Source organism: Corapipo altera, unplaced genomic scaffold (assembly GCF_003945725.1).
Source record: "Corapipo altera isolate COAL_440 unplaced genomic scaffold, ASM394572v1 62, whole genome shotgun sequence".
NCBI classification, from domain to species: Eukaryota; Metazoa; Chordata; class Aves; order Passeriformes; family Pipridae; genus Corapipo; species Corapipo altera.
Window position 1 is genome coordinate 402,906 of NW_020884894.1, and position 14,398 is coordinate 417,303.

At 39.1% G+C, this 14,398-nt stretch overlaps 2 protein-coding genes across 13 annotated transcripts in view; one reads left to right on the forward strand and one right to left on the reverse strand.

Moving 5' to 3' along the window:
* Nucleotides 1-14,398, reverse strand: part of CHD9 (chromodomain helicase DNA binding protein 9) — a 78,182-nt gene that overhangs the window by 50,283 nt on the left and 13,501 nt on the right. For 3 of the 5 annotated variants that reach the window (XM_027647102.1, XM_027647100.1, XM_027647101.1), the window contains one exon: nt 898-1,235. In XM_027647102.1, coding sequence (XP_027502903.1) covers nt 898-1,235 — 338 coding nt within the window. Of the gene's footprint in view, nt 1-897; nt 1,236-2,034; nt 2,192-2,361; nt 3,364-14,398 lie in introns of those variants that run through there. The other 2 variants (XM_027647103.1, XM_027647104.1) reach the window with 2 other exon arrangements.
* The window catches only part of LOC113949010 (serine/arginine repetitive matrix protein 1-like), a 28,174-nt gene continuing 16,226 nt past the window's right edge, over nt 2,451-14,398 (forward strand). Inside the window, exons 1-3 of one of the 8 annotated variants that reach the window (XM_027647112.1) lie at nt 2,451-2,684; nt 3,078-3,172; nt 11,607-13,309. In XM_027647112.1, coding sequence (XP_027502913.1) covers nt 2,459-2,684; nt 3,078-3,172; nt 11,607-11,621 — 336 coding nt within the window. In that variant the 5' untranslated portion in view covers nt 2,451-2,458 and the 3' untranslated portion in view covers nt 11,622-13,309. Of the gene's footprint in view, nt 2,685-2,710; nt 2,968-3,077; nt 3,195-9,244; nt 10,304-11,606; nt 13,313-14,398 lie in introns of those variants that run through there. The other 7 variants (XM_027647107.1, XM_027647105.1, XR_003528306.1 and 4 more) reach the window with 7 other exon arrangements.

Below are 14,398 nucleotides of genomic sequence, written 5' to 3' on the forward strand. Positions count from 1 at the left end.
AAGCAGAAAATGCAGAGAAATATGCTGATTAAAAGAACATTCATTTCAGCTCCATACATGAGAATATACATATGTATATGAGACATTTAAATTTGGAGAGATATGCCAGTTAATATTTCTGCTACCACAAAAAGAGCATCAATGTAAAAAAAAAAAAAAAATCAGACTGTAGCTATGATTTTCATTTCCAGTTCCAACTGACATACTTAACATGGGAAATCAAATACTTTCCTTTAAAAGTGTACAGGTGACATAGGTTAGCTGTGGAGTCAGAGGACATGTCATCTACTGAATCCCTTGGAGCCTTAACACCTAATGTCCTCTGAAAGCTCCTTACCCCAAGGTATCCACACAGCTTGACCCAGCTGAGTCTGCAAAGTTTTTGAGAGGGCAAATTAAACTGATATGACTGAAGACTATAGAGTGCTTAGAATATAATTTTTCCAATATGTGCTTTATTTTTGATACATGTGATATCTGTAATATTCTCTTTCTTGGAAGTTCATTAGGCTTCCAGTTTCTCCCCATGCACACTGTATTGAGGCTACATGCCAAAACTGATAAAGACAGCATTTATAATATAAAGAAACTTAATTTGGAGTCAGAACTGATTACAACACTAGATGAAAGATACTTGGGTCTATGGTTCAAAGTGAGTACAGAATATTTTAGATTATGAATTTAAAGTAATTCCTTTCACAAGGACAGTCCTACATTGATTTTATCTAAAGAGAAAACAGAGCATTCTTGTTCCTGAATGAGAGAGTCCACACATGGACTTAATCAGGAAAAATTCTGTGTAGGCAGTGGAGGCGAACATTTTATTATCAGTAAGCACTTTTCATTTTAATCAAGGATTTAGATCTGAAGAGAAGACAGACATTTTAATCTACTTACCCAATTTTTGTTTTCTCTTTAATTTTGGATGAGGAACCAGTTTTCGGCTTTTTGCTCTCCTTGTCCTTTGGTTTGGATTTAACTTTTCTGCCCTTCTTTTCATCTTTTGCTTCAGCTGAAACACTGGGGAAATTTTCAGGGCTCATTACTCGTGGAATGTTTCTCTCTCCTCTTTCTTTTGCTTTTGCAATTGCTTCAGATATTATACGATTTGCCTTCTCTTGTTTACTTTCCAAGTCTGTTTTTTTCTTCTGCTTCTTTTCAGACATTGCCCTCACCTGGGTATTCTGCATCTTAGTATATGATCCTGAACCATCAGTCTTCTTGGAGGAAGGAGGCTGAAGCAAGAGAGAAAAAGTAAATAAAATCCCCTTATTTTAAACATATAAAGGAAAAGTGCAGGCATTTTTTATACAGATATGCATTTTTAAAAAATGTAGCTGTCAGGGACTCATGCAGACACAAAAAAGGAGGAATTCACTTTATACCACAGAATGGCGTGGGTTTCAGAGTAACTACATCAATTGTGGGTTTTAAACAACCAATCTACGCACTGAAAGTCAGCAAAAAATGTCCTTCTAAAATTCTCTCAGCCTTCTCTCCATATCTGTAGTTAAACCCTTAACCTTTCCAGCATTCCCATATATTTGACACACACATCCAACATCTCCAGCAGAATATGGAAAAGCAACGAGCTCTCGAAGGTAACAACATCAGTCTTTAGTAGGATACCAGGACCACAGTTACCTTAAAGCAGACGAATGATCTACAGGACTGACTCGGTGATAAACACAACAGACGCTTGAACAACACCAAGATTAAAAAAAACAGACAAAAGATAAAACCAAAACTAAAATGACACAGCTCTGTATCCGTAAAACGATCAGACAGCAGCGTTTCTTTTATTTAGATCCACATACGCTCAGCGCCTCGGTTAAAAAACGTAACTTGTTTTTATCTTTCGGGTTTTTAATGCCCGTTTCATGGACGCAGAATTGTTTACTGGGCTGATGAGCCTCTCCTGCAGCCAGCCAGGAGACATGTTTTTGCTTTCCTCCCCTCCCCCTTTGAGGAATGGAAAGAATTTCCTATTCAAACACAAAAACCCAGCAGATAACAGTTATGTTACGTTCTCACCCGTAAATGCGCCTCTGCCTACAGCAGGAAGAAAAGCCACCAGGAATTTCCACACACATTTTCTGGGCCAACCCCGCGCACTTCCCGGGATACATGTTCTAGAGGTGCCTCATGGGCGGCGGGGGCGGGAGGCAGGGATGGGGCCGCTCCCGATGCCACCTTAAAGCCCCGGGGCTGGAACAAACAGCCGGACCCAGCACGGGAACAGCTCAAGATGGCGATGCGGCTCCCGCAGCAGCAGCCAGTAATAAGGAAGGTTATTCAATCCCATTAGCCTTTTAGCCCAAAGAACCCCTCCTCCTCCCACTCATTCAGGCTCTCACTTACCCTTCCTCTTGGCCTCTTCACTGAAGACATTTTTGGCGTCAGACAAAGACTTGCCCTCCGCTTTTGCAGCACCCCAGGCAGTGCTCAGGAGGAAAGCATGGGGAGAAGATTGCTAAATGGCCTATTTAGCGAGCGGCAGCCGGGCCGTGCACGGCGCTCCCCGAGCACAGAGCGGCTCCCGGAGCATCCCCGCGCCCTGCCCGGCGCGCTCCCGCCGCCCCCGGGCCGGGCCCGGCCCCGCCGTGCGCGGACAGAGGATCCCAACAAAGCGCGGAAAGAAACGCACAAAGCATCAAACGGCATCAGCGCCAATATTAGCGCTGGTTAGACCCGCTCCCCGCGGAACTAGGCCAGCAGATGGTGCTACCCGTCATTATTCCATTAGGCTCCGGTTTAACCCCCGCGGGGATCGGCTTTAACCCTTCCCGCTCCCCGCCCGCAGCGCCGCCCACAGCGGCCGCTCGCTCCTTGGAAAACCGTGGGAACCAGGCGCTGTTCCGTCCTGGACCTCGCTGCGCTGCGACCCTGCGGCTCCAGCCCCGGGGATGGCACGGGGGGACAGCGGCTCGACCCGAGCCTGTGGCCTCGCACAGATTTCGCTCTCCAGTATACTTTTTTTTTTTTTTAAATTATTTTTCTTGCGTTTAATTCATTACTATAAGCTGGCAGCAGTGACTACATAAGCATTTGCTGACAGGCTTCCCTGCTTCCTACAGAAAATGGAAGAAGCCCTTGGGTTTATGCCTCTCCCCTGCCCGGACCTGCGGGACCCTGCGGTGAGGACCTCGCTTACTTGGGACTCGGCTCTGTGGTAAGCGCCTCTTCATTCCGAGGTTGGTTTAAAGCGCTATTTTAAAAGATCGGACAAGTTTTTATATACCTATTGCCAACATATCAAATAAAAACAAAAAGAAGATACAATTGGGTTTTTTTAAAGGTTATTAAAAAGACCAAGAAGCTTTTGATACCATAGCTCTATCCTAGCAATACCCTTGATTCTCAGAAGCCTGTTCAAGAAGAATGAGGAAAAATGAGGATTTTATTTCTGTGTTGCTGAATATATACTGATACCTTTATTTTGCAATATGGATGTTTTTCCATAGAAAGTTTAAAATATTGCAAGGATTTTGAGATTGTTAATATTAGGCCTTACAATAAGACAAAATTTCACTTCTATTTCAGATTAATTTCAAAATTAAGTTCATTGTCCAGTGAAAACACTAATGGTACCAATAGATTAAATGGTCTCTTTCCTTAACAATACCATTTAAATTCAAGGATATTTCTGTAAATATGCAGCTTAATCACAAGGACAATTATTACATATTAATTTTACTTTTGAGAACTCTGGGCAAGATGTTTCTACATTATGCTTACAGTATCTATAAAAAGTACAGGGATTTAGCTTTTAGGGTTATGATTTCATATCTTAGTAAAAATGCTAAATAATGTACTATTTTGCATTTTGAGATCAGCTAAACAAAAAACCCTATTCCTAATGTACCCTTGGTGTAATTTCAAGCTCTAAGCCAAATGCTACTAAAGTCAGTACTGTTACATTGGTATGTTCTTGAACATTCCTGAACCAGAAACAAACAAAAATGCTTAATAATTAAGTAGGCAATACAGAAATGGTGGCTTTTTCATTAATCCTTTTACAATATCTTCCTAGACATTTTATTCCTTTAAAACAAAGTTTCTTTGCTACATTTACTCAGAGGTCAAAGCTGCCTTCCAATTTATTCCTCAACAACATTTACTACATTCTTACTGTAGATTTGTGAGTATGCTGGACAAGGCTCCTCTGTGTTATAATTCCCCAGGCTGACCCTCTGCTTCTTGCTCTGTACTATCCCTTCTGAGTTCTGTCTCCTGCACTGCACAAACATTAAGCTATTTCTTAGAAATCCGAGACCATGTTTTTTTAATTTTGCTATGACATTTCTAACCATATGGAAATGACATTCATGAACAGGCAGGAACGCACCAGCCAGCCACTCTAAGCTAAATAAACCTGTAATGAAACCTTCATCAAGAAGGTCATAATTGTCACAAAAAACCAAAACTAGAAAGCAACACAAGTGCTTTGAGATTAGAACATGAAACACACTTGGACTACAGAGGACAGGATCAGTGTGTACTTAGCAACCAAAGCAACAAAAGCCACCTAATTCAGCAGAGGTCTTTTATTCTGATAATAATTTCATGATTCCAAAATATGCATGGCTATAAAATGATTGAATGCTTATAAATCATCATGCACACTGAAAACCATTTCAAAAGCTACACAGCATCTGTAACAAAAAGGGAAAAGCCTTTTGCCAAGCTGAAAATACCCCTTCCCCCTTAGTAAGCAGGAGTGCAGATCAAACATCCTAAAGGAACGTATCCTTTCACCAGCAGCTTACAAACCCATTCCATCTAGAATAAGGAAGATTCTTAACTGACAAACACATAGGAGAAGATGGAAAGGAAAACCCTGAGGCAGCTACATATTTAAAACCTGAAGATTTTATTTGGAAAAATATGCTTTTACTTCTCACGGTTGCAAAGATTATCATCCAAATATAACTGAACGTAAAGCAATGCAATGTTGTCTTGTGTCTGCACAGAGAGAGCTCCAGGGTATCTGCTGCTGCTAATGGCTTTGCCAAGCAGCAGCCGAGTGCAGTGAACAAGCCTCCTGTCAGTTCCCTGCTGCTCCACGCAATCCTGTGGGCAGCAGGGAAATTGGCAGGAATCACCTCAAATTCACACTATTGCTGCCTCCTGCAAAAGCCATTAACAGCAGCAGGTATGGGCTGTGCTGCTGTTCACACCACTGAACCAGCCCTAAAAATACTGAGGGTGGAACAGATCAGACAACAGCTGTAGACTTCCCCACACATGACCTGATTCACAGCCAGGGGAGCATCTTCTCAGCAGTATTCAAATAAATTTGACATTCTGTTTTTCAGGAGTAGAAGGTATCCTACACATACCTCAATGATTTCTTAATTAAGCTAATGTAAAAGCAATCAAGTTACCAGGCAATATTGAAAGACTGAACTATGACAGCAGTCTTCCTAATAGCCAGCACTACTCTGCTGAGTAGGCTTTTCATGGAAAGGCATTTCTCCAACATTTTGTTGTGGTTGCAGAGGGTATGCATTTGAAGACCTTCACTGACATAACAGTCCTTCCTCCAGCAAGGACAAACCACCATCCTGAACACTTACAGACACTGGGGTTTTCCCCTCGAAGGCCTAAACCCATTTTAATTTGCTCCACAACAACTAATATTTCTTCACATCCTTTGTTATCACTACAAAGGAAGTCCCAAAGAGAAGGTGAGTTTAACAGAAAAGAGGTCTAACTCCTAGAAAACCTTCTCAAATCCTGCCTTATCTGTTCCAATACTAAAACATGGCTTCCACTGTAAGAACACCTTTCTTACAGTAGGTATGGCCATTCATGACAGAGTAGTATTACTTTCAATTCTATGCATGCACAGAATCTTAAAGACCTAGTATCTCTCCTTAGTTGCATCCATATATATATATATATATATATATATATATGTCCACTGATATATTTTAAGGACTGATAATGTTTTCCTCTGAATTTTAATGAGTTGCACATTTGTGATTTAATTATATAAAGCACCCAAACATTACCTACCACTAAGAACTAAATTATGACCTTAACTAGTCTAAGAATAGAAAGCTAAGGTTTGAATTTGCAATGGCTTGAATTATCCTTTTACTCCTGCTGGTAGTAGTACCCACCTGCAGGAAGATGCTCAGACTAAGAACCATATGCCTGGAGAGCATAACAAGTTCTTGCAGGTCTACCAAGTCCTTAGGAAAATCAAGATGACCTTGACATCAACTTTACTAAAGGCAGCTAAAATTAGCCACCTGGAAACCTGATCTACATGCATTACCACATCATCTTTGTTCATGTTTATTACTAAACAAGGCATCCCTTTGTGCATGTCAAGTCACCAAAATAATATCAATATCACAACCATAATACAAATAAATAAATTGCATAACTAACGATTAATCAATAGTTTGGGCTTTTTCCCCAAATCAGCTTATTTTGTCACATCATAATCACATGAAAATTTGAAAACTGCAGTTGTTTTTAAGCTGCTACAGTGAAAAATCTTAAAGGAATATCCATTCCTCAACTGAATTATAAAATTGTATTTATGAATGCAACTTTAAAAAAAAGCATGAACTCAAGTCAGTGATTTCAGAATTCCATTCTAGTACTCTGAACATTTTTCCTCTAGAATAGTCTGCATAAATAACTCTTCCAGTGATTTTTTAATGGTGGATTTGTGTTTCAAAGGTATATCTATTAAAAAAAAAAAAAAGAAAAAGAACCCACACCCTTGACAGAGTCCATCTGTAGAAGATTGCTTAAAACATGAATGGGTGTCACTCCACATGTGGGCAGAAAGGAGTCTCCTTTGCTGCATGGCAATCCTAGCAAAAGATGTAGTTTTCCTTAGACAATATACTGGAATGAGATTTTGATGGTTAATCAAGCTACTTCTGCAGAACTGATGGGAAGATCTCCTAAATATGCAACAAGATTTCTTTTCTCCAGAGAGAACTCCCTTAGAGTTCCTTCTGAATTGCTTTTTATTTTCTTGTTCAACAGTTGCCCCACACCATCTGCAGGGATTGCTTTACAAAGCCAAGAGCACTGGCAAATGGAGATCCATGGGGTTCTATCAGTTTTCCACTCTCTTTGGTACTTGTATGGAACTATTAAGGGAGCCATTGAAGCATTCCAAATTATGGTTCTTTCAATATGCTGATAATACTCTTCCTTCTTTTTCTTGCTTATTATCATCGCTCATGCACATCTCAGTGTTTAAGGGATACAGAATTTCAAGACAAGCATATGTGAAACCTAACCCAAATTAAAATAGATGTTACAGACAGATTAAAAAAAAAAAGGAACAAGATACAGGGAGAGAATCTATCTTATCCCTCTTCCGTACTTGTTATCTGTAATGTTGGTAAATGAATGGCTAACAACTATAGCAACATGGCCAGGCAAAATTTTTATCTGTGTAACTGTCACTTCAGAATGTAAATTTATGATTTGGGATGTGAATGTTATTTGTGCCTCACAAGGCATTTAACACCATGCTTATAACCAAATTTTAAATGAAATGAAAACATTAATGGAAAGGTCAGCGACCTTAAACTAGTCATATTTCTAAGATGAAACATGCACCTGTTTGTATGTCACACAGGGTGTTGTTTCACATCTCAGTGCCACAGAACCGAGTAATAATATCACTAATCATGTTTTCCCACTAATATAGTGAAGATACCATAGTTATTAGTAGCAGCTTCTTAACCAGTGACTTCCCCTGTCATTCACGGGGAGAAAATCAAGCCGCTGTTCAGTGTAAGCAGCTGCTACCCTGGGCACACTGTAGAGGCAGCACTGGGTGTTACAGAATGAGTCTGCAGCACACATATTGCTTCCATTTGGAAGACTTGGTTTGAAGGCAGTATTTTGGGGCTCAGTGCCAAATATAATTAGAATGTTTTTTCTGAATATTTAGTAGCGGAATAAAAACTGTGTGTATTTGCCCTGTAATTCTTAAAGCAGGCACTGTGTAATGGAGCACATTAAATTGCCAGGAAATAAAAGAAATTGAGAGCTTCATCCTGCTTGCTCTGCCAAGTGACTGCATTGAATGTGGCTCAGTTATCAGTGGCTTGGTGTTCTGTACCCACTGCTCTTGGGTTCCAGTCTCTGATGGTGAACACAGCTATTTGCAAAGTGGCAGACAATGCCAACAAAACCCACAGCCTCAGCAAAACTCCTCAGTGCTCTTTTTCACATGCAGAACCACTAACACTCAGTACTTGTATTGATCTAAGCCTCATTCATGCAGTGCATACCTCATGTTCCACCTGTGGTTCCCAGTACAAGTATCAGTACATATGACTTAACAGGAGAAAACTCTGGGCTCCTATATATGAAAAAAAAATGTAGTGTTCATATTCAAGACAACTGGTGGATGCACCATTGAATTATTAGGCTCAGACCAAATTCACAGGCATGCCATACCTCTACGGACTTTCTAAAGCCTTTAATACCTATCCTAATGGCAAAATGTTTTAGCAAAAAAGTTCCACTATACCATTTCTTTCTTTCCTTTTTGATCAATCTTAACCTTACAAATTTTGCAATTATTTGACTCCTTAAAAAACAGTTGACTAAACTCTGTAATCTATAAAAGGAAAGTCAAGGTTTCAGTTCACTGTTTGAAACAAGTCCTGTGTGGGCATCTGGAAATAAATCTGCAAAATACTTTGCCAAATACTTATGGACAAGAAAATTCAAACATATTCTGTTTTAAAAAGACTAGTCATTAAAGTTCAAAATCCCCAAATAAAGCTCTACAAATATATTGATTCACTGAAATCACACATCATTCAACACCTTCTTAGAAGATACAGGTAATAGTTTGCTTCTTCTGAACCCTCCCCCCTATTTTTACAATAGGAAAAATTTACTTAACATGTGAAGCCAGATAGCTTCTATTACTGTGGGGAGTGGAATGCTGCAAAGCAGCAAGAGAACAGCTCTCCCCAACTTTTTTTTAATGACCTTTTATACTCCAGAAAAATATAACATTAGGTGAAGCTGCACTAATTTAAGGTGACAAAATCTTTCAAAATGCTGATTTAAAGGTAAAACAACAAAGAATCGATTGCAAAAGTCTTCACAACAGAAAACAAACTCAAAATTAAACTGAAGTTTTCCACGTTGCTACCTGCACACCCACGTTCTGTATGGCCATGAGTTTTGTGTGCTACCAAGAGAGTCATTTTCTCATGGTTTTATTTTTTTTACCAACAAGAGAAGGAAGACCAGGAGACAAAACCCCACCCAAACTACCTTCAAAAAGAACAACACACTTTTTATTCCCCTTAATCCAAGATCAGCTTCAGCATTCCTGTCCTGAGCACCCCAAGAAACCAGCAGAGCAAACATCTCTGAGCAAGGAAAAGCAACAGGACCTTAATTGTAGTTGGTTCTTGTCAAAACTTAATTTCAGTTATTGTGTTCCTTCTACACCTCTCATGGAAGTGGCCTTGTAGGAACATCTTTTTATAACTGAAACAAAAATCTGCCATCCTTAGGAAGTTTACTACTGTCATTATTTCCTTCCACTGTCCCCCTTAAAGCCTCTCCATTTGTTACCAGTCCCAGAAGCAGAAGACATTACAGGTGTGAAGGGCTGTAAAGTGCAAACCCTCGATTCTTTGTACTCTTCTGCTACTTAGAGGAGTCACTGAACATACTGAAGGGATCAAAGAAGGGCAAGTGGGCAAGAACTGTGCAGAACCAGCAGGAACATGCCCAGCTTTTGTCTCAACACCTCACTCCTGCAAGTACCTGCAGGAAGGAAATCTGGGCTAGATCAGAGAAACAACCACAGATTAAACAAAACACAGAGACAGATTCTCTTCCACAGTATGCTTTAACACCAGATTCTACTAAAATTTTGTAGTACGTCAAGTGCAATGGCAAAATAAAACTGACTCCGAAAATAAGTGAGCCAGCTTATCCTGAGTATGAAGGCTCTTGGAAAAACATGCTGCAACACATCATTGTCTTGTTCAGTCCCAGGAAATGATTCTATGATATTATAGGCAGCTTACTTTCTAAAATGTATTTTCAGTGCTTGTTCATAGCAGAACAGTGAAGTATTGTGAAAGATGACAGATGTGAAAAATAGGTATCATTTCATTAACAGGGAAATACTGATCATGAATGATCTTTAAAGCAAAACAGACTGCATATTCAGAAAGGCTGGTATGTAACATCTCTCTTTACAATAATTTTATTCACTAGAAGCAGTGAAGTTCAAAAGTTTACTCAATCTTTGAACTTCGTAGTATTACTGGATACCTAACAGAGTATCCAAAATGTTAAGATAACAGGGTAACCAAAATGTTTTCAACGTAATTTCAATTAGATAAAAACCCCCAGCACATACATTAAAATATATATACTGACAGGAATTGGGAAAAGCAATTATTTTTAACATGAACAGCTGGGGAGCCACTAATATCAGTACTGCCTGCACAGCATATTTCCATTTAAATCAAGGAGGGGGGGCATACTTCTTCCACTTCAGTTCAAACCAACTTACGTATTTTTTTGTTTCAGCTTCAATGAACTACTTTAACAGCTTTAAATGCTGGAACCTTCAGCACAAAAGACTCCTTTAGCATATATGCTAACCTAATGAAGCCACTCCTGTTGAATCTAGTTATCTCAGTTAAATATTCATGAACAAAATCCTCCCCCCCTAATTAAGGAGTAAAACAAGATGCCTAAAGAAAAGGAATTTATCAGAAAGGGGTGATGGCTTGAAAATAGAGGCCCCGAGTCAGAGAATACTACTGGGGAACAGCAGAATTTGATTTCAGGCAAATGAAACCCAAAAAAGCAAAAAACCCAAACCGTTTTTTCCCCAAAAGTCTCCTAAAAAATTTCTAGAGAAAGAACATCGCATCCAAGAGCTTCATAGGGATTACCATAAAACAAACAAAAAAACCCCAAAACAAAACAAAAACACACCAAAAAAACTCTAAAAACCCCTCCCAGCAGGGAGCATGAACTTTTGGTAGGGATCAAACAGAAAAAGTTGCAAGACAGGTCTCTAGAAACATAACCATAGTGGTAATTTTTTATCTCAACTCAGCCTGGCAGCCAGCAGAAGTGGCAGGACTAGACCCACTGGAAAGGTCAAGACAAGAGACATTCTTATCATCTTTAGTGGAGCTGAAGTCAACAGAAAGTGTCATCGACACAGAGCAGAATGACAGCCTGGTCAGAGATCACAGTGTGCTGCCAAGGACATCCCCAAGCACAGTCACAAGCACGAGCCCCTTCGTTCCTCTGTCCCCAGGCAAGGCTGGGTCACCATTTCTGAAATCATATTTAGCCAAAAAGCACCCTGGGCTGGCACCACAAAACACATCTGTCGTGCAGTGGCAGGAGCTGCTCAGATTTCATAACATGACGTGATTGCACGTCAAAGAATCCTCCCAAGGATGATATAAATAGGAGCTACAATGCAGACACATCAAAATAAATTTGCTTAATCTTTTTTAAAAATTGTTCTTACTGAACTCAAAGACATTAAGACACATGTCTGGTTTTGTCACTCAGATGTTCCTTAAATAATTTACCTGCCTTCCCCGTGACAGCTTGGGTTCTGTTAAAGCTGTCTGCTGCTTTTAGGAGTTGCAAGGACCAAAGTTCCTGCTACAACAGAGTTTACACATCAAGCTGAGCCATACATGGGCCTCATGGACAACTGCTACAAAGACTTAACAAAGATAAAAAACAATCCACATGCATCTTCTTATTCTTCTGAAGATACAAACAGGTACTGTAAGCCATAGCATGTTGCAAGTCACAAAAATCACAATAGCTATGTTTTTCTTGTAAGTTTGCTTAAAATATTACTAAAGAACTCTCTGTATGTGTGGTGCTCAGTAAAAACAATTGGTACAGTGAAAAACAAAAGGTACAGTGAAACAATGGCCTTTAAGATTACTTAAGACTGTTTCAGAAAGACAGTTGTGACTGACACGTTCTTAAAATAATGTTTCAAACTATAAGAAAATACACAAAATGCACAGAACCAAAATATCTGCAATGTTTTCTTTAACACTAAGGCTAACTTTTCTTTTCCTTTCAATATATAAACTACAACTTAATTGTGAAGTCATGAATATCTTTTAAAAGAGGACTTCCTATCAATCTATGAAACTAATTCTGGTTTGCAATTTACTATGCTGCCAAATAGCTTATGTGCACATATATGATACAATACAAACATTGAAAATTATTCTCAAATACAGACTGACTCCTGAAAAGACAATATGTAAAAGATGGGAACAATTTCATGAGATAGAAATTAAAATGCTTGCCTTCACAGTAAGATATCAAGGGAAGAAAAAACCCAAGTACAAACACAAGCCAAATAATCCACACAAAAGAAAACCTGCCACATTTATGAAAGAAAAATTACACAGCTTTCAAAAACGTAAGACTTGTCATCTTTTCTCGCCTAACATTGCTAGTTTCATTTATCAAACTTACTCAAATCAGCATTAGAATTCTCAGTCTCATCATCCTAGAAACCCACTAATTTATATTTATTAGCCTTTAGAGTTCCCAAATCCAATCCACTCAACACCTGACAATAGACACTCTCTTCAAAATCTATGTAACCAGCAACTTGAGCAAATTTTTTTTAAGCTGATAATGAACAGAGAAAACAACATCTCTCCAGATGCAGGAGGCTGTTAGGTAGGAAAAGTGCTGGAAATTATTTTGATCTATATATTTAAAATTAACATAATAGCTAAAAGAAACTATAAAACCTGAGTGCACAAAGCACACTGACATCTGGACAAAAGCTACATGAATTCCAAAGGTAATTCAGATTCTCTGGCTTTGAAGCCATACTACTGGTTAACACCTTTACAAGTTCTGCTTCTCTTTCAGTAATAACACTTCACTAACATGTCATGAAGTGTATGATTTTCTAAAAAATGTCTCAAGATAGAGTGCTGTTTTGGAAGTTTTAGAGGCAAAGGTATGTTTGAAGCCACTCAAAAGTTTAGAGTTTGGATAATAGTGTCAGTGAAAACAGGTTAGTGGTTACTGGAGCCAAGGGATAGTCCTGCATCGAGCCCACTTGCACTCTCTTCTCATTTGAGGTTACAGTTCCATGCACAATTATTTTGCCTCTACTGCAGAAAATGATGCCTCCTACTCCTTTCTCACATAATCCCAGGATGGCTGAGGTTGGAAGGGACATCTGGAGATGGTGTAGTTCAACCCCCCTGCTAAGGCAGGGTCACCTAGAACAGGTTGCACAGGATCATGCCCAGATGGTTCTTGAATAAAAGGGGACTCCACATCCTCTCTGGGCAGCCTGTTCCAGAGCTCTGCCACCCTCACAGTAAAGAGGTTTTTCCTCATATTCAGATGGCAGTTCCCTCATTTCAGTTTGTGCCCATTGTCCCTTGTCCTGTCCCTGGGCATCACTGAAACGTCCGGCCCCCTGCTCTTGACACTGTCAGACACCTGTAGGCATTGATGGCTCCCCTCCACTGCTTCTATGCAATATGATTCTGGGCAACTGAGATAACTCAACCAGGAACTTCTATTCCTGAAGTTCCTTGACAAAAAAATTGCAAAGTTTCTCTGCACATGAAGGAGTTTCCCAGTTCAGTTCATAGCACAAATGGTTGCATTAACACAAAGTGGAAGAATAGGAGCTTTTTTTCTTAAACGTTTTTTCCCTTAACTAATTATAGTTTAGGCATATATTGAACTGTAGCTTTAACAGCCTATAGGATGGGTTGCTGTCTTTAAAAGATAATTTAACATGGATTTTGTTTTCTCTTTTCTCTGTAATTAAGTACCATTTCTTCTAGACACTAAGCTTGCACAATTATATCAGTACTCTGACATTATTGAATTGCTTTACAGTTTTTCAGTGTTAACAAGACATCTGTTTGCAAATAGTTATTTAGATTATTCAACCACATTTATCCTGCAATATCATTAAAAAATTAATGTAAATTGAACTTATTTTTGTCAACTAGTCTCACCTTGCTATCTGTAGGATAACTCCTGTAATTTGACCCAGCCAGAAACTTCCTTCCTATGCCTGCCATCTGTTAACTTCTTTTTGCAAAAATGCTTCTCTTTTGGCACATTTTAAAGACAATTATAGCAGTCATTTAATGAGTGCACAATTATCTCAGGAAAAATTATATTCGTATATTATAACAATCATTAAAACAGCAAGTTCTTAATTTGAAAGAGGAAACACACACAAAGAATTGGACAGCCTGATTATTTGACAAGTGACAGAGGTTGAGAGAGACTTAAGAAAAGCAATAGTGATAGCAAAAAAGATTCAAAAAAGATGAAACAATTTATCTCAGAGATGGTAATTACAACCTTGTAAAGCCTT